Source organism: Nilaparvata lugens, chromosome 3, assembly GCF_014356525.2.
Source record: "Nilaparvata lugens isolate BPH chromosome 3, ASM1435652v1, whole genome shotgun sequence".
NCBI classification, from domain to species: domain Eukaryota; kingdom Metazoa; phylum Arthropoda; class Insecta; order Hemiptera; family Delphacidae; genus Nilaparvata; species Nilaparvata lugens.
In genome coordinates, this window is record NC_052506.1 from 22,263,734 (window position 1) to 22,283,847 (window position 20,114).

The 20,114-nt window shown below is 35.1% G+C and overlaps 2 protein-coding genes across 5 annotated transcripts in view; one reads left to right on the forward strand and one right to left on the reverse strand.

Annotated features, from left to right (window-relative positions):
• Nucleotides 1-12,017, forward strand: part of LOC111052444 (sterol regulatory element-binding protein cleavage-activating protein) — a 62,365-nt gene extending 50,348 nt beyond the window's left edge. The window contains exons 21-23 of the mRNA XM_039423306.1: nt 7,325-7,470; nt 8,617-8,679; nt 9,256-12,017. Of these exons, the coding sequence (XP_039279240.1) occupies nt 7,325-7,470; nt 8,617-8,679; nt 9,256-9,426 (380 nt within the window). The 3' untranslated portion in view covers nt 9,427-12,017. The remainder of the gene's footprint in view (nt 1-7,324; nt 7,471-8,616; nt 8,680-9,255) is intronic.
• Nucleotides 12,018-17,108: 5,091 nt separating this feature from the next.
• LOC111052451 (general odorant-binding protein 71) overlaps nt 17,109-20,114 on the reverse strand; it is a 28,806-nt gene continuing 25,800 nt past the window's right edge. For all 4 annotated transcript variants that reach the window (XM_039423308.1, XM_039423307.1, XM_022339129.2 and 1 more), the window contains one exon: nt 17,109-17,394. In XM_039423308.1, the coding sequence (XP_039279242.1) occupies nt 17,239-17,394 (156 nt within the window). In that variant the 3' untranslated portion in view covers nt 17,109-17,238. The remainder of the gene's footprint in view (nt 17,395-20,114) is intronic.

The following is a 20,114-nucleotide window of genomic DNA, read 5'->3' on the forward strand; positions in this document are numbered from 1 at the left end:
AACAGGCAGTGCCGACTCGCCGCTTGATTGGACGGGAGCAGGAGTGTTGGCGGGTGGTGGAGTGGGAGGGGCGGTTGATGGGACGAGTGGTGGGGAGGAGAGTCAGCTGTTCAGCGTGGCGAGAACGAGCAGTACGCGTGCGCACCAGCAGCCAATCACAGTGCTCGATGTTGAGGGTGGGCGGGTGCTTACCGGCAGTCAGGATCACACGCTAAAGGTCACTGCTGTTTTCATTCGTTCAAGATTTAACTATACACACAAATGTTTACAATGATTGAATGCTTCTAAATAATTCTATCATATTGCCCAAATAATTCTCTAAGCTACTTTAACTTTAACCTTCAACTAACTTGTCCCCAATCATAATTCTATTCTCAATTAATATAACGAGCCCTGTTTGGATATTTAGCCGTTCTTGCTCTCCAGATTCAGTTATTGGGTACTCAAGACTGAGTTTAAACTCGATTCGATATAAAGGTGCAATTTCTTAGCGACGACTCGAGACGCTAGATGCGGCTATAAATTCATTAGATTCCATGGTTTATTGAATATGAATCGTGAAAGCAATATAGTAGCCAACATTTCTAATTCATCTGCCGCCATAATGTAATTAATACATACTACATAAAAGTCATAGAATCTAATGAATTTATAGGCTATGTGCTCTAGCCGAATCGACTCTAATCACGCGTCTCAATTCTTCGCTAAGGAATTGCACCTTAAGAATCGAGACTTTAAAATGAAAGGTGAGGTTAGGTATATTTGCCAATAATTACAAAGTACATGTTGTGTGATACGAATAAATATGTTATGTGCAGGTGATGAGCCTGCTGGACCAGGTGATAGTGTACACACTGCACGGCCACTGCGGGCCAATCACGGCGCTATTCATCGACGCGATCACGCCCAGTACGGCCGGGTCGGCCAGTCAGGACGGCATGCTCTGCGTCTGGGACCTGCTCACCGGTAAGTCACGGCAAACTGTCACCATTGCTCTAACGGAGGATTACTGTCGATAATGTATGGGACTTGCTCCCCGGTGTGGGACCTGTTTAGTTTAGTTAGTTTCTTTTTCTCCTGCTCCTGATCACCGATAAGTCAGGTCAAACTGTCAGTATTGCTTTAAGGCTGTGCAAAGGCTAAAAATAAAGTTTCTACTGGTAATATTTTTCAAGGTTTTTCGATTTGTATATCATCAAGCTATCGAAATGAAAAAGTTTTTCTCAGGAAAACATTTTTTTCGATCATTATTTTTTGAGATGTGAGCGCCTAAAGTTTAAATTTTTGGGACAGAGCATTTCAAATTCGGTAAGAGATGATTTCATGAAATTTAGAAGATAAATTCTTCATGATATTCTTGAATGAATAAAACAAAAATTTTCTAAAAATATCAATATTCGAGAAAGTTATTCAATTTACTAAAAATGACAAAAAATAACTTGTAGTTGAGTTATTTTTGGTAAATTAAATAACTCTCTCAAAAATTGATATTTTCAAAATATTTTTGTTTTATTCAATGAAGAATTTATCCTCTAAATCTCATGGATTTATCTCTTACCAAATTTGAAATGTTCTGTTCCAAAAATTTGAACTTTGGGCGTTCATATCTCAAAAAGTAATGATCGGAAATAGTTATTTGTGCAACTAGTGCGCAAAGTGCCACTTTGCTGCACCGAAAGAAACGTTTACTGATGGTTTGATGGTTTCTTGAGTGCAGCAAATAAACTTTGCGCACGTATTGCACATTAATTTTTTCCTACAGTTACCATAGAATGTGTATACCAAATAAAATGTTTGTTTGTGTAAATTTTTAGTATTTTTAATGCTGATAATATATATTGCAACCATTCCACAACAGAATTGTTCCAAATTCAGTCTAAATGACAATAGAATGAATATTATAAAGTTATATGAGATTCAATTATAATACTTTATCTACAAGAAGTCATCAGCAAGTGTAGAAATGTCCATATCACTTGTCTGGATATGTTTTTGAGCCATCAATGAGCCTCACAAACGTTATACTTCACCCGTGACTAACAGTTTAATATTCTCCTATCCGAAAACACAAAAGTTTTGCAGCAAAACTTTGCTTATACTTATACGGTGCCCATTAATTTGTTTTATTGATTAATTTGTCTACTGGTGATCGATTTCCTGCAATACAGATCGATAACACGTTTTTTATGAGACCAACGTGCCCAGTTGAAGTTGAGGCAACTATTAAAAATCTAAAGAACAACTGCAGTCCTGGTATTGATGGTCTAGGTAATATTACGCTGAAGAAAATAGCCAATTTTATATCTCAACCTCTCGCTTTCATTTTTAATAGATGCTTTGAGGAGGGATATTTTCCCGAGCACCTCAAATCAGCCAAAATAAAACCTCTATTCAAACAAGGTGACCCGACTAATCCCTGTAATTATAGACCGATTAGTCTTATCAGCAACCTTGCTAAAATAATGGAGAAACTAATAAAGTCAAGAGTTGTTTCTTTCTTGAATCTTAACAAAATAATCAACAAGAACCAATTCGGTTTCCAAAATGGTAAAAGTACATCTGACGCTCTAATAAAATTCATCAATACTTTATCTGATAAAATAAACTCCAATAAGAAAACTATTGCGGTCTTCCTGGATATACGCAAAGCTTTTGATACAATACCTCATAATACTTTGTTCAATAAACTGGAGTCCTATGGTTTCAGAGGAGTCTCGCTTAAATTGTTCAAAAGCTATCTGAGTAATAGAACCCAGTCCCTAACCATAAATGATCAATCTAGTGTAACTAACTTAACTTCTTATGGTCTTCCTCAAGGTACTGTACTTTCTCCCATCCTTTTCATACTCTATGTAATGACTTTTTAAATTTAAGACTTCTAAACTCAACTGTGATATCCTTTGCAGATGATACTGCAGCTATTTTTCACGGTAATTCATGGAATGAAGTTCATACATAGCTGAAAATAATATGCTTTTAATTAAGAAGTGGTTAGATAAGAATACCTTAAGTTTAAATATTGAAAAAACTAATTACATAACTTTCTCTGCAAATAGAGTAGGGCAGCCTAACGAGAATCAAGATTTGAGACTCCATTCTCAGTGCAATTTAAACTTGGGTAATTGTGATTGTCCCACCATTAAAAAGTCAATAATACTAAGTATTTGGGAATTATAATTGATGAAAACCTTAAATGGGATGTTCATATTAAATACATATGTAGAAAAATTAGATATTTATCTTTTAAATTTTACCAAGTTAACAGAATTCTTAATAAGAACCACCTGAAAATGATGTATCATGCTCTAGTCAAGTCAATTCTGCAGTATGGCATAGTTGTTTGGGGAGGCTGTTTCAACTGTCATATTGCTGAATTATTTGTAGCACAAAAACTGATAATTAAAACTATATTAAGCAAACCCAGGCTCTATCCAACGGATATGGTTTTTAGTGATTTTGAGGTCATGACTATACGTCAATTATACATAAAAACCGTAATTGAGTACTTAATAAAATATAGATCCGATTTTCCTCTCACAATAAACTCTACTCTTAATTATTATAATCTAAGGGCCACTGCTAACAAATATGTAACCTATAACACTAATATTGAATGTATAAGGAGGCAATTAATTTACATAGGTACTAAAATAATAAACCTCATTCCAAATCACTTTCTCATGGACAATAAGATCAGCGGAAAAATTAAACTGGATATAAAAAACTGGACATACAGTAATTTCTTCTTCCATTTAGATATATGACTCGAGATTTCTGCTCCAGCATTTTTTTTTCATTAGTTTTTTCATTTTTCAGTGGACTCGCTTACCTTTATTTTGAGTACCTATTCCTCTGTTTTCTTCCTTCCCCCCATTTCTCCCTTCCTTTTTTCCTCATTACTTCTCTTCTTTGCCTGCCTATTACATGTTAATTTGCAGCACACATCAGAACAGGCAGTGCCGACTCGCCGCTTGATTGGACGGGAGCAGGAGTGTTGGCGGGTGGTGGAGTGGGAGGGGCGGTTGATGGGACGAGTGGTGGGGAGGAGAGTCAGCTGTTCAGCGTGGCGAGAACGAGCAGTACGCGTGCGCACCAGCAGCCAATCACAGTGCTCGATGTTGAGGGTGGGCGGGTGCTTACCGGCAGTCAGGATCACACGCTAAAGGTCACTGCTGTTTTCATTCGTTCAAGATTTAACTATACACACAAATGTTTACAATGATTGAATGCTTCTAAATAATTCTAGCATATTGCCCAAACAATTCTCTAAGCTACTTTAACTTTAACCTTCAACTAACTTGCCCCCAATCATAATTCTATTCTCAATTAATATAATGAGCCCTGTTTGGATATTTAGCCGTTCTTGCTCTCCAGATTCAGTTATTGGGTACTCAAGACTGAGTTTAAACTCGATTCGATATAAAGGTGCAATTTCTTAGCGACGACTCGAGACGCTAGATGCGGCTATAAATTCATTAAATTCCATGGTTCATTGAATATGAATCGTAAAAGCAATATAGTAGCCAACATTTCTAATTCATCTGCCGCCATAATGTAATTAATACATACTACATAAAAGTCATAGAATCTAATGAATTTATAGGCTATGTGCTCTAGCCGAATCGACTCTAATCGAAAGGTGAGGTTAGGTATATTTGCCAATAATTACAAAGTACATGTTGTGTGATACGAATAAATATGTTATGTGCAGGTGATGAGCCTGCTGGACCAGGTGATAGTGTACACACTGCACGGCCACTGCGGGCCAATCACGGCGCTATTCATCGACGCGATCACGCCCAGTACGGCCGGGTCGGCCAGTCAGGACGGCATGCTCTGCGTCTGGGACCTGCTCACCGGTAAGTCACGGCAAACTGTCACCATTGCTCTAACGGAGGATTACTGTCGATAATGTATGGGACTTGCTCCCCGGTGTGGGATCTGTTTAGTTTAGTTAGTTTATTTTTCTCCTGCTCCTGATCACCGATAAGTCAGGTCAAACTGTCAGTATTGCTTTAATGCTGTGCAAAGGCTAAAAATAAAGTTTCTACTGATAATATTTTTCGATTTGTATATCATCAAGCTATCGAAATGAAAATGTTTTCTCAGGAAAACATTTTTTCGATCATTAATTTTTGATATAGCGCCTAAAGTTTAGATTTTTGGGACAGAGCATTTCAAATTCGGTAAGAGATGATTTCATGAAATTTAGAAGATAAATTCTTCATGATATTCTTGAATGAATAAAACAAAAATTTTCTAAAAATATCAATATTCGAGAAAGTTATTCAATTTACTAAAAATGACAAAAAATAACTTGTAGTTGAGTTATTTTTGGTAAATTAAATAACTCTCTCAAAAATTGATATTTTCAAAATATTTTTGTTTTATTCAATCAAGAATACCATGAAGAATTTATCCTCTAAATCTCATGGATTTATCTCTTACCAAATTTTAAATGTTCTGTTCCAAAAAATTAAACTTTAGGCGCTCATATCTCAAAAAGTAATGATCGGAAAAAATATGTTTTTTTCTGAGAAAACTATCATTTAATAATTTTGATAGCTTGATTATATATACAAATCGAAAAACTTTGAAAAATATCACCAGTAGAAAGTTTATTTTTAGCCTTTGCATATCCTTAACAGAGGCTTGCTGTCAATAATGTATGGGACCTACTCCAAGGTAATTCACTTGCGTTGGAAGTGTTGAACTTGTTTAGTTTATTTAGTTTCTTTCCATCCTGCTCCTGGTCGTGGACCGATATTATTGGTCTTATTCTTTTTCTCCTATCTTATTGTCACTCTATCATTCTCCAACTCAGATGAGTTGCCGTTTACAGGGCATGTTTGAGTCTGACCATAGATAAAGCTTTACTATTATAAAGCTATACTATCAATAATTATTGATTCTTCTTTACTTTCACAACAATTGAAAAAAACACGAAATAATTTGTATACATTCGATACAGCTCGATTATGATGTATCATATTATACAGCTAGCTAATTTTATCATGCTAGACATTCACTTTTTAAAGTTTCATCCCATATCCCACATATCAGTATCAATAACGTGACCTGTACAGTGAAAATATAATTCCCTTTAGTTCTAATTAGACTATTCTCACTCAGCCTGGCCGAGTGACTATGAATGGTCTCATTAGAACTTATGGGAATTATATTTTCAACTGGTGACTGTTGTGTGCGAATCCAGCTTAAGACTGGGCCCACATTGAAGCCGACTAGTTCTGTCCGTCCGCATTTGAACAACTTACTTAACCAACTGCGGAGATCTATGTTTATAGATATGAACAAACAGGTATTCTTTCTTCCAGCCTTTTTCCCCCGACCAACTTCATAATATATCAACTCGATAGAAAACCGGACAGACGGCAAAAATCAGCTTCAATAATTGTGCCCAGCCCAAGATTTCTGCTAAAGCTAAAGTTATAAAGCTATTTAGTTCTATTATTTTATGCCATCAGTCTGTGGTCTGATTTCAGGAGTTACGGTACAGATTGTTGAAAATTGGTCGTTGTTAGATCACCACTCAGCAGCCATTATTAATTTAGATCTGTATTGAAAGATTAAAGGCTATCACAGAAAATCTAAGTTTAGATTTTTAAATCTTTTAAGTTCTATCATATATCGTAATAATTGAATGGATTTTGATGGTACGTAAAAATGGAGATTGGAATAGATCTTCGAAAATTCCCATTCTATTAAGGTTTTGCTTTCTCATATGTAAACTTGTGCAAATATCATAAATTAATAGAATCAAAGATATTAATAACTTTTTATGAGTTTTTTTCATAGTTTTATCTGAATTATGAATCTTCAGCTAAAATGTAACGTTTCATTGGATATCCTCGACTGACAGACTGAAGCCCGGGTCACACTTATTATGCAATGTTGCAATCCTACTCATGTCCGATATTTCTGTATGGAGGGGTGGTGGTGGGACAGATCAATGACGGACATGTGTCCGTTTCATGCTCCATTCGAGACCTTTCTCATCAATGATCATATATTATGTGAAGCTGCTTGATAAGTGTGACTCAGGCTGAAGAGTGTTCTGTAACAGATGACCTGCAAGAGCATACAAACTACTGCACTTCTGCGTCGGAAGTGACTGCAACTAACGTTCAGATTTTTGAGGAATTGTACACGAGGAACATTAGTTGCCAGCCCAAGTATCCTGAGTGCAGCTCAGTGTCACTTTGTGCACTTTCGATTAATGTATAAGTTGATAAGTTAAATGTATATAAGTTGAATTGTCGATAATATCGATATAGATGAATGATTTGTTGTGTGTGTGAGACAGGTGCATGTATGTACAGCCTGCAAGCTCATGACGGCTGTGTGACAGCGCTGACCTATTCGGTGAGCTACATCATCAGTCTGGGCGCCGACGAGCGCCTGTGCGTGTGGGAGCGATTCCAGGGACATCTACTCAACACTATCCAAGTTGTAAGTTGTCGTGCAACACACATGTCTCATGAAAACCACTTGAAACAACCAGAGGCGTCTTATACACTTACTTATCACTATTGAATACTTGTATATCTATGGTATATCTTGAGACACACTGACACAACTATATTTCAATTCAGTTTAAATTTATTCATTTCAATACAAATTTCCAATGAAAATACAAAACAACAGGCTTCATGATGGTGTGTGGTGAATAGAATAAAAGGAGGAAAAATACCTAGCCAACTATGGTTTCCCATGTAATAGGCTGGTAGAGGGTAAAACTAAGATATGAAGGTTGAAGAGAAGTGAAAATGGGAAGAATAGGAGAGGAAAATAGACAGAGAGGGAGAGAGAAAAAACAAACATTTTGTAAGCGAGTCTACTAATAGCTAAGGGTGTGATCACATTGTATGCGTATATGTTCAAGTGCACGCTTGGTTATGCATGAATAAGCGTGCAGATGAGAAAAAAATCTGGTAAGAGCAATCACAGGTGTTTCTGGTAAGGAACACTCACACTGAAAGCTTGCACTTGCTATTTGCGTTCAGTGTGAGCAGCTACATGCAAGTCACAACGTGTTTCAATGGCACTTTCCAGATGTGTACTTGCACATATACGCATTCAGTGTGATCACACCCTAAGAATATCATTGCAATCAATAAAGTCCGAGAAGAAATCATGAGCATTATACGTCGATATGAAAGAAAAGTTGTGGGTCCCGTTTTTTATATCCAGTTTAATTTTTCGAATAATCTTAGAGTCTGAGAAAGTGGTCCATAATAAGGGTTTTTATTACAATACTTCTATAGATCAACTGCCTCCTTAAACATTTAATATATTTATATGAAGATAAAAATGTATAAAAGCACATTCATAGAGGAGGCAGTAATATAGTTAGAGCGTGGGTAGTAGCGTAGATAACCAATCTATTCTCTGTATTTAACCCATTCCATGCATGGCTATTCTCAGGTAGTCTGTTCTCAAAATGGGTTCCAGGGGCCTTCCCATTGTCCTCTTACAAAAAATTAAAATTACAAAATTTAATCATTTTCAATAGCTTGAATATTCTGGTAAAATCACTAGAGTTGATTATGGGTTTTCAAACAAGTGCATTAAAGACTATTTTAATTTCTATTTCAGAGCCAAACCTATTGCACAAGTATGGTGATGTTAACACACAACCTTCTCATCACTTCAAAGCAGGTAATAATTGTACATTATTTGTTCCATTGCTATTGCTTGTCAACTATATTGTTTTCATTTCCAATGAAATAGTCTATGAATATGACTTTTCAACTGTTGATAGCTTTACATATTCTGTTATTTACCATTTTTTTAATGAAAATTTGGGAATGTGATAGTTAGGGCTTTAAGCCTGTTTTTCCATTTCCAATCATTTTATGACTATGTGTATTTGATAATGTCTATGATTATGTCTTTGTTGAATAAATATTTACTTGACTGAGTAAGTGTGCTGAATCAATCAATAAAAGTATTCATATTTGTAAGTAAAAATATTAATGTTTATTCTAAAAATTGGTCATTCCGCTGTTGTAATATTTGTTATTCAATAAATAAATAAATTGAAATGTTTTTTGTATAGAATTATTAGTAGGCTACGGTACCCTTTATTATTTTTCCCTTTTTTATTTGGACACTTGATAATGTCATTGGCCGTGTTTTCGAAAAAATATTCACAGGACCTAGCGATTCTATAAAAAACTTTCAAGTAGCCCTGAAGAAATTTACAAAAAATAAAATGTATTGTTTTGATTGCAGGGCTCGCTAGTCGTTTGGGACGTACGATCTGGTGAACCTGTGCGCATAGTGAAGCTGGGCTATGCCGACAATTGTCTGTTTGTACAGCATTTGGTGCCTTTGCGCATGCGCAACAGTGTTGTCTGCGACTACGGAAGTCAACTGCGCATCGTACGCTTTCCTCTCGTCTAGAGTATGAATGAAGTTCGTTGTTCATTGATAAGTTTACTTCTCGTTCTTATGTTTTTATGATAAGTTGACCTACTTGTTCTTTGATAAGTTGGCCTACTCATTCATTGATGAGTTGACTTCTCTCATTATTCAGTTAGTTGTTATCAATTATTGCAATCTTGTTTTTATTCTTTTGCAGTTGAAATTCGAAAAAAATTTAGAATCTTTTGTAGGTTTCATTGATAAGATGACTGCATCTAATTATCGAGTTAAATGTTTACAGTTGTGTAATTTCGTTTCTCTCGCAGTTTAAAATTAAAAAGAAAAACTTGAGAATCTGTTAGTAGGCTTCATTAAGTTACTGAGTTATTTGTTAACACTCTTGCAGTTTCGTTTTTCCAAGTAGTTGAAAATTAAAAACGTTTGTTATTTTAAATGTCAGATCGCGATGTGGGATTCAATCTGTTCGAATCTAGCTCCGCTCCATTGTTAATTCTAGTTCGTTGTTTTCATAGTTTTTCAGTCATTCTCTATAACTGAGTTGTTATCAATTTTTCAGTGATACGTTGTCTTCTTGGAGTTTTCTCTTATTTTGAATAATCTTCCATTTATTTCTTTACTGCAATTTCATTTTTTCTTTTAGTCAATAAATAGGAGAGACGTTCGATAAGAGATTTTACACTATACATTAGATAAAATCCAATGTGTCAAAAAAATCAACAATGGCCGAATGAGCAAGAATAATGATACTTTTTTATTGCTTCTATTGGTGGGGAGTCCCTGATGGAGTGCATATAATAATTTAAGCCGTCAATTGGCCTCACGACTTACATATCAGCCGGGACAGACAATTTAACCTGCCCATCCGATAACACGGGCACAGAGACAATACATAATGGAAAGTCGGCTAGAATCTTGACGCAAAAATCCGCCATCTTGAAAGAAAGTTCAGCATCGTATGTAATAGACGGGAGGTTCGGATCACTTTACCGATCCGGGTCAATCGGTCTCGTTCACTGCCGCGACCCAATCGAAAGACGCGGATAGCGATAGAGTATTGGTGACATGTAAAAAGCATTGGTTGGATAGGCGTTTGATTGATACTTTTCATTCTGTATGTATTCTGTGACCCGGGTGTGATCTTAACCTAGCGCCGCAGTGCAGGATGGTTTCTCACAGCTTGGCGTTGTTGTCATTTGAGATGGGTGTCTGGCTTGGAAGTGTTTCGGCCGCATTGCAGGATGACTGTTAACGGTCGCCGTAAGATCAACAGCTGGGTTTTTCGTTATTTTTCGTGATAGAGAAATTCTGATTGCAGATTCGTTCTCAGCGACCCCAAGTTTAGCCTGAAGGCTCAGAATGTCAACAATGTTTTTAAATAATTAAAAATCATCATGAAAAGTCATTAATATGGTAGTACACCACGTTTCTGGAAACTTTTTACTGGTGACTGGAGTTATTATTGATTATAAGTAACACAAAAATCAAAATAATCGTGAGAAAGAAAACTGCTGATGAACGCGAATAAGACCGCCACTCCATTGTTCTACTGTCTCGGCTGCTTGGCTGAGCCTGGCTGGAGGGATCAAATAACCGACTGGATTGATCTTTCGTCTGTCCGCTAGGCGGAACTACGCCGACCATTGCTGGGTGGAAGATGTTTCTGCGGCCGCTCCTCGCATTCCCACCAACGCTGCTATTATTTGCTGTCTCAGCGCCTAGTCCGAGTCAGACAAGCATCCAGCCTACACTGCGGAGCTAGCTATAGTTCTTTGGTTCTTATCCGTGATTGAACCCGGGACCTCAAAATTGATTTCTGATCTGGATGTTGATGATACATTTTCAATCTTTGAACGACCATTTTTGCTATTTTTCCACAAATATTGTATTACGATAATTGTTTTTTCATCTTCTTTTATCATAATTGATACATCTTCCAGTCTTTGAACTACTATTTTTGCAATTTTTCCACAAATACGGTATTCCATCGTCTAGAAAAATGATGTTTGTCTCTAATTTGCATTATCTTTTTCCTTCACCTTGTTCATAACTTTCAATCTTCAATTAAACAGTGGACTATATACGGCGAGGTAGAACACCCTTGGGTCTCCCCACCATTGAAAGCCATACGCTAATAATAATTAATAAACTATATAGTGCGATTCATGTTACAAAGTCAGCTCCTTTGTATAATAGGTGCTGCTAGCCTTGTATATCATTGGACAAAGAGATAGTTCTATACTTTTTCAACTCCGTAACGTTGCAAAATGAAAAAATACGCTATGAAAAAATATAATGTACTAACAAAATATTCTCAATTAAGAAAATGTATTATTAAAAATATTGAAAAAATGCTAACGAATAAAGTGTAATAATTGATAATCACAGTATTAACAAGAATCAACACTTAATATTATCTGATATACAGGGATGACTTGAATCATGCTATTTACTCATTATAACGTGAATCCAACTATAGACAAGAGGTGTTTCATCATTTCACATTGTATACTTTCCTATAATAAATTCACTTCAAACGTTCACCATTATTACATGAATGACATCAATGCTCCACATTCATTCAATGCTGACAGTTACTCACTATAGTGTGTGTGTGTGTGTGTCATACGTTTATTGTCAGTTATAAGACTGAATTTTATGGAACCATTTTTCATCTTGGTACAACATTTAAGCATAAAGTAAGGAAATATGAATAAGGATTAAGTAAGGATTATTTCGATTATCTCCGATTTAAGCTAAGTTTCCATTGGTCAAGTCTCCTTGAATTCAAGTTTTTTAACGTTTGAGTTAAACGGGCGATTTTGAGAACTTAAATTTAAGTTTTCATAACCTCGAAAGTATATAATTATGAAGTAATTAATCTAATTGATCTCAACGTTTTTTCTTCATATCATACTTTCATCAGCATCAAACATTCATCTGCATTTTTTATTTAGTTGTTTTATACCTTCTCCATTGGCTGACGACTGTTTTTATTTTATTTTTCCATTATTTGTAGGTTGGATTGTAACTTTAAGTTTCAAGTTGAATCCAAACTTCAAACATGTTCAACTTGAATCAATAGAACTTGAAGAAGGGTCTACATTGGTATAGTGGAGTCAAGTTTTTGTTCTTCTTGTAAACTTGACCTCAAGTTTGCAAAAAGCATTTCATTTTATACAAACGTCAAGAAAACTTGAATTTAATCAAACTTGACTAATGTAAACGCCCCTTTCAAATTTACACACAAGAAAAAATACAGCAACAAAGACAATGGCCCATATGAATAAAACCAGAGCAAATGCTCATGAGTAAAAGCATTGAGCATAAGGTTTTGCTCATGAGCAAAAGGTAGAAGCAAAAGCATTTGCTCATTTTGATATGAATAAGCTTTACCTTATGCTCCTGAACTCTGGAGCAAATGCTCACGTATCTTAAAGATTTTTCATCAGCTGATTCGCTTTTGTAGCCTTAATTTGTATTTATAGCTCACGGAAGCGCTAAATATGCAAACAGGGGGCACCGCTTGTGTTTGCGTCGTCTGCTCTGTTTTCTATTTTTTATGAATACAGTTTTAGGTTAGTTGAGTTTAGAATTTTGAAATAATAGCGTGAAAAAATGTTATCTCTGTAATCAAAGACCTTAAAGAGATTATAGACCCACAATGCCTATGCCTTCCCAATGATAGCTCTTACTTGAAATTGAAGGCCGCCATTGAGGTATTTAAGCACGAGTATTATCTATATATATAAAAGCGAAATGGCACTCACTCACTGACTGACTCACTCACTCACTCACTCGCATAACTAAATATCTACTGGACCAAAAACGTTCAAATTTGGTAGGTGTGTTCAGTTGGCCCTTTAGAGGCGCACTAAGAAATCTTTTGGCAATATTTTAACTCTAAGGGTTATTTTAAGGGTTTAAAGTTCGTCTTTTAGCATGTATATTCTTCTTCTCCCAATCTCTTAATAATTATAATTGAAATTTCCATATCATATGTTACTATAGAACTATAATCTAGATAGAGTACCTCTTCGAAACAGTTGTTAACTGGCAACTAGATTAATAATTTTGTCAGTTTGGCATTAAGTTGAGTTGACTTTATTAGGTTGGCACCAAGTTGAAGATTTAAATGCATTCATCGCGGAAAAATTGATTGGGCACTGCTACTTCAATCATCCTGGGAATATTATATTACTAGCCGTCAGGCTCGCTTCTCTCGCCATATCCGTTTAGCCGACGTTTAGTTTGGACCCCGACTGGATTGTCCTAACATATGATAAAAATGCTCAAATGAAAAATGCAGGCACGCGAAGCGAGCCTGCTGATTTCATTTTTGGACGATCCAGTCGGGGGTCCAGGGGGCGGAGCCTCCTGGCTAGACGGATATGGCGAGCGAAGCGAGCCTGACGGCTAGTATCTATATATATTTGTAATACAATAGATCACAAAGGCATTGGTGGCATTGGTATGTAATAATCTTATGGGTTGCCCCCTCAATGGCGGATTTCAATTCCAAGTACGACACTAGCGCTGTATGTGAGTCTATGCATCTTTAAAGTCTTTGTCTGTAATAATCTTCAGCATAATCTTATAATATCAATAGCCTTCTTATAATCGTCTACACTCTCATATTCGTAAATGCCTATTTTCTATTTTGTGATGGCTATCTTTATAACAGGTAGCTTTTGTATTTATTCTTTTGTAGGAATAATGGTGATATATATCATGGTTGAATCTAAAAAGAGTTTTATAGTTCTACACTATTGGTTGTGATAGTATCTGGTATAGTTTCCTCTTCCTCATACGAATTAGTTGAGCCATTTTACTATGAGCAAAAGGTGATAAGCTGCTCTAGACTAGACTCAACTTTTTTGAAGCATTTGCTTCAAAAGTTGAGCAAATGCTCTAGTTTATTCATACAATTTTGAGCAAAAGCTTTTACTTTTGAGCAAATGCTCAAACTATTTTTTTGATGAGCAGATTTGCTCACGTTTATTCATAGAAAATGAAGCAAATGCTCCATATTTTAGAAGTATGAGCAAATGCTCAACTTTATTCATATGGGCCATATTAATGAATATTATGAGTTTATATTTCCTTTACCGCAAGAGTTATTGTACCAAGGTTATTATACAAGTTAATTGGTTCTATCAATTGACCTTAATGTTAATAGTACAATCTGGTTTTATTATATTCTGAAATGTATTTACAACCTCTGTGCGCTGTCCTAAACTAAGAAACTTGTTGCCATACATAAATCATTACAAACTATCAATAATAAATATTATCATATTTATTTTTATTGATGTTGGTAATACTGTTTTAATTTTAATGACGAATCAATTTTAATAAGTGATTGTATAGTAAAGAACTGGTTAGTGCCTAAATTATACGATTTTTAGAGTAGTATTTACATTCAAACGAAACTGATGATCTTTTTGTAGATCACAACATTATATAACTGGTGCATAAAAATTTATGTTAACTTGTAAATATATAGCCGATTAGATTACTGTTAATACTGAAACTAACATTGAATGTAGCCATGATAGAAAATGCAATACTTTGTATATTATTGGACAAGACTAAATTTCTTATAAATTTTATAACTTATTTATAAAAATTGTTACTATTTTTTGACATCGTTTTAATGAACCAATGAGATTATACTGATTATTTATTAGCGATTTGTTAACTTATTACATGATTGTTATTTATAATAAATTAGGTTATTTAACCACTTCCCACGCTCCATTTTATTATTTTACTTTGTTTTTGCTTTTGATAGATGTCTTCTTTTGGTTTGATCTTATGTGTTTTTTAATGTTTTACTGTTGGTAGATTTGTATAATTATTTTTGAAAAACTATTGACAAAAGCAAATTTTGTTTGAAGAAGTAATGAACTTTTGCTGAAATTTTCACTCTCAATATGACAAAAGTATTATTGTATCCAAAGATTTACGTTTGTTCATACGTTATTTACATCTGAGAATGAAATACATATTTTCATTAAACATTTATTTTTATTTTACCTTGTATTCTTGTAGTCCAGGCAATGAATGCTCAAAAAAGGGTATGGAGGGAAATGTTGGGAAGACAATTTTTGCCTCCGCAGTTCTGTGAGTGTGAAATTTCTATTCTTGCTATGTTTACCTACTAACTACTGCAAATCAAGCTGCAAAGTCGAAAATTGTGTCACAGACACCCCCTTCCAATGTCATTGTCAAACGATCTATTTTCGCAGCAATGAAAATTTCACCCCCCCCCCCACATTGAAGCCACTATAACATTGAAAGAAAAACTTGGAATAGTGAAATAATACATAATTTTGAAGAGAATTCAATACTCTACAAGCCTACGATAAGCATCAGTTTTTATGATGCATTGTTGAAGAGGTTTAAGCCCTGAATGAGCTAAACTTTGGATAAAAACCTGATATTCTAACAATTACACACCTTCAAGGGCGAATACTTAGGGAATTTTTGGGAATATCACAAACCTCCTCTGAACAAAAAGTTTAGAGAATTTATCAAGCTTCATTTATGAATTGTTAGTTATGTCGGTTGAATGCATTGTTCTCAAGATATGAGCGTGGAAGCAAAACGCTGAAAAATGCATCTTTTAAACCACCCTCATCCACTTAGCACATGAGTTAAGAATGGGGACTTTTGATATGTTTTCCTCCTAACTAGTCTCAACAAAGTTGCAAAACCAAAAATGTTGTTTTAAACATTCCCTCCAAATTCCTTTGTCAATTGGTCTATTGTTGCAAGAATAGAAATTTCACACTCAACACCAAAGCTGCTGCAAAAGGTGTAGGGAAATTCGTAAAAGTGTGAAATTATACATCAAATTCAAGAGAATTAAATGCTATAAAAGCTTATAATCAACATGGATTTTTCCCATAGTTTTTTTTTTCAAAAGTTATATTGAGCAAAAATAGAAAAAAATTGGTGGCAAACGTGTTTTTTTTTTCAAAAATGTCACACCTTCAAGAGCGGATATCTCGAAAACTAGGAGATATTAAAAAAGGTGGGAATTTTGTAAGCTTTAATTTGTTATATAACAGTCAAGTCCTTAGGATACATAGTTTTTGAGTTTTATGCGAGAAACCAAAAAATTGTACCTTCAAACCCCCACCCCACCCCCTTAGCACAGTGCGTAGGGGTGGGGACTTTTGATATGTTTACCTCCTTACTACCCTAAACAGAACTGCGGGGTCAAAAATTGTCTTCCCAACTTTTTCCTCTATAGCCTTTCCTTGACTGGACTATTGTTTATTATTGCTGTTTTTAAAAACACTATTCAATCCTTCTATATATTTTTCAAGTAGATTATCCACCTTTTTTATTTTAGTTTGAAAAATTCTTCTCATTCTTATAATATAAGTTGATGTATTTATCGGGAGCCTGATTTACAGAAGTCAGTAGTCTTGTAGTTCAGAACTCGTTATACAGTGTATTCAAAAAACAACTTCAGAACTTCTATAAAAATTTGAAAAATACTGATTATAAGATCTGGTTGTTCCTACTTACCAGTACCAATTGAAAGGTACCGTATTGAAAAAGCGAACTCAAGTAAATGAGAAAAATATTGAAGTATATTTGCATTGAATACACTAAAAACTAAACAGATAAACTATTTTAGTTGAGTTCTAAACCTAAAGGTAAGTGGGTAGCAATGAAAACCTTGAAAGTAATACAATAGTATCACCACGTTTTTGGCTTATCGCATGGAAACATTTTTTATACTCTCAATACATAATAACATACCTATTGTGGACTACAGTATTCTAATCTATTATTAGAATAATATAAAAAATTGGTTTAGCCTCTGTATGGATTGTTGTTAGGCCTTGGATTAGAGTTGTAATTATTGTTGTTATTAATGCCATTATTTGGATATCTGTTGATGTTAGGGTTGTTTCCTTTCCTTTTATTGTTGGCATCATCATCGTCTTCTTCATCCCAATCTTCGCAATTCTGGAAAACATAAAAATTTATTTTAATCGGATGGATATCAAACATAAAAAACTACTAAAATCTCGTAACTATAATCTACAAAAACTGAATCAATTAGTGAATTTCAATGCAGGCCTATCACCGACATTATTCCTCAGTGTTGTCAGTTAATGACTTAGGCCCGGTTGCACAACAGCCGATTAAATTTTAACTTTGATTAATTCCACGAGAACCAATCAGAGAAGGAGTTTTTGAGAAGACGGCTTCTCTGATTGGTTCTCGTGGAATTAATCACGGTTAAAATTTAATCGGCTGTTGTGCAACCGGCACCAAGAGTTGAAAATACAAAAAAACAATTACCCTATAAGGATGTTCACTTTATCTGTCAGCATTGGTTGAATGGGAATAATTGATGCTGTCATGTTACTATTCATAGAGGATGCTGATAGTTTAAAGTGAATCTCACTATTGTAATTTTTGTGAAGATTACATCCTCACGTGTCCAGTGTCCTATTCGTGCGTATTCGTGGGTAGAGGAAAATCAAGGTCATACAATTTGAGGTGGGTTTTGAACCATAACAAGAAGAGATTTTCAATCTGGTCTGTCTAAATTTTAGCTGCCAGCACAGACAACTAACCGAATAATATCTTGAAAATTATATGTGACTAGATAATACTCTTGTCTTATCTGTACTGTTAGTGGAGACAGCTTCAAGCAGCCACCTTTCCAACGAGAGAACTGTGAGCACGGCGCGTAAGTATAGTCTGTGTAAAATAAGTTGAGACTTGACCTTCAATCCTAAGAAATTACAAGGTTGCCAATGCGAGTAAAATTGCAACTTTCTCAAATTTTCAATTCAACGTCAGAATTGGATGTAGAATATCATCCCCGATATCCTAGTAGTGCTAAAAAAGTTTCAGGGTTGAAAGATTAAAAGGAAATTCAACTTTTATGATAAAATTGGAAACATCGCGAAGATTTGTTTTTCTTTTGAATATCACTTCTCTCAGAATCATGGGGCGTCGTAATGCGAGATAATTTTATATCAAATTAACGGGAAGAATGGCTCCTTTCTATTGGTGTCTGGATAATTTTTATCCGATTTATAGTTATTTTTTAATTAATGATTATGTTCGTCAATGTCGAGACATTTCGAGCAGAAAACATTAAATTTTCGTCATGCAGGAAACTTTTTTTTTTCGAATGATGAGTGGGTTGTGGAAGCGAGGAAGTGTCTCAGAAATAATTGAAATTATTTTTTTCAATTATCAAAAATAGTCATATTTTGTTCTCCAAGGAATTTTAAAGTTAGGAGAGCGGCTGCATGGTTTACAAGATTTTTACGTTCCTTGCCCTATTACCATAGGTAAGGAAAGTATTGCTTTCCGAAAAAAATTAAGGTACCCCAATTTCTAAATTTCTATACGTTTCAAGGTCCCCTGAGTCCAAAAAAGTGGTTTTTGGGTATTGGTCTGTATGTGTGTGTGTGTGTGTGTATGTGCGTCTGTATACACGATATCCCATCTCCCAATTAACGGAATGACTTGAAATTTGGAACTTAAGATCCTTACAATATAAGGATCCAACACGAACAGCTTCGATCAAATTCAATTCAAGATGGCGGCTAAAATGGAGAAAATGTCAAAAACAGGGTTTTTCGCGTTTTTCTCGAAAACGGCTCCAACGATTTTGATTAAATTTATACCTAAAATAGTAATTGATAAGCTCTATCAACTGCCACAAGTCCCATATCTGTAAAAATTTCAGGAGCTCCGCCCCATCTATGCAAAGCTTGATTTTAGATTCCCAATATCAGGGCTTCAGACACAATTTGAACAAAAAATTTCGAGTGGAAAAGATTGAGCATGAAAATCTCTACAGTTAATGTTTTGTAACATTTTCACCTAAAATTGAAAATAAGCACGAAATTCGAGAAAATGTGATTATCCAATCGCAAACTGTTGGCAACTGTTTATTCTATTAAATGATTCACTATGAAGAGATAGCAGACCTCGTATGTCTCCAGCGTTATTGTCCTGACACCAGCTGGCTCAGATCTTTGTTTATAAGTAGACTTTATATGCGCGAGAACACTAGCGTCAGTTGATCAATTTTCATAACGGCAGGGAAAGTTGTGTGAGTGCGCCACACCAGATTTTTGACTGAATTATTTCAAACGCAAGCAGCTGATTGCCTCTAGAAAGGCTGTAATGAAACACTGCTTGGATTATTCAAGGCGAGGTTGTCATTCTCACTATTTATAATCATGTGGCATGCAGTTGCTGAATTTTTCAATCGTTCTGTATTTTGTTTTTGTTGATCCCAGCTATTGATAGCATTAGGTAGCACACCATTCATCCGCTATCGTTGACTTTGGAACTCCTGAGAGGCCAAAATACGTTCTTCTGAGTACGTTTGACAATTGGAAAATTATTCTTAATTATTCTAAAGAAACCAGTCAGATATTCGTCAGACCAGCTCTATTCCGATATCCAGCCTGGATATCCGCTGATTTACTTGAAATCCATCCTCAAATTTATAAAAACAAATAAAACTAATATCATTTCAAATTTACAACACGATTATCCAACCAGACACCGTATCAATTACGGATATAACTTTCCCAGATCAACCTTAACGTAATTGAACAGAAACCACTTTCTACTTGCCCATTTGATATATCGATACCTCTCATAAACAATTACTTACTTTACTTTTCTTGTTCGTCACAATTACTGAA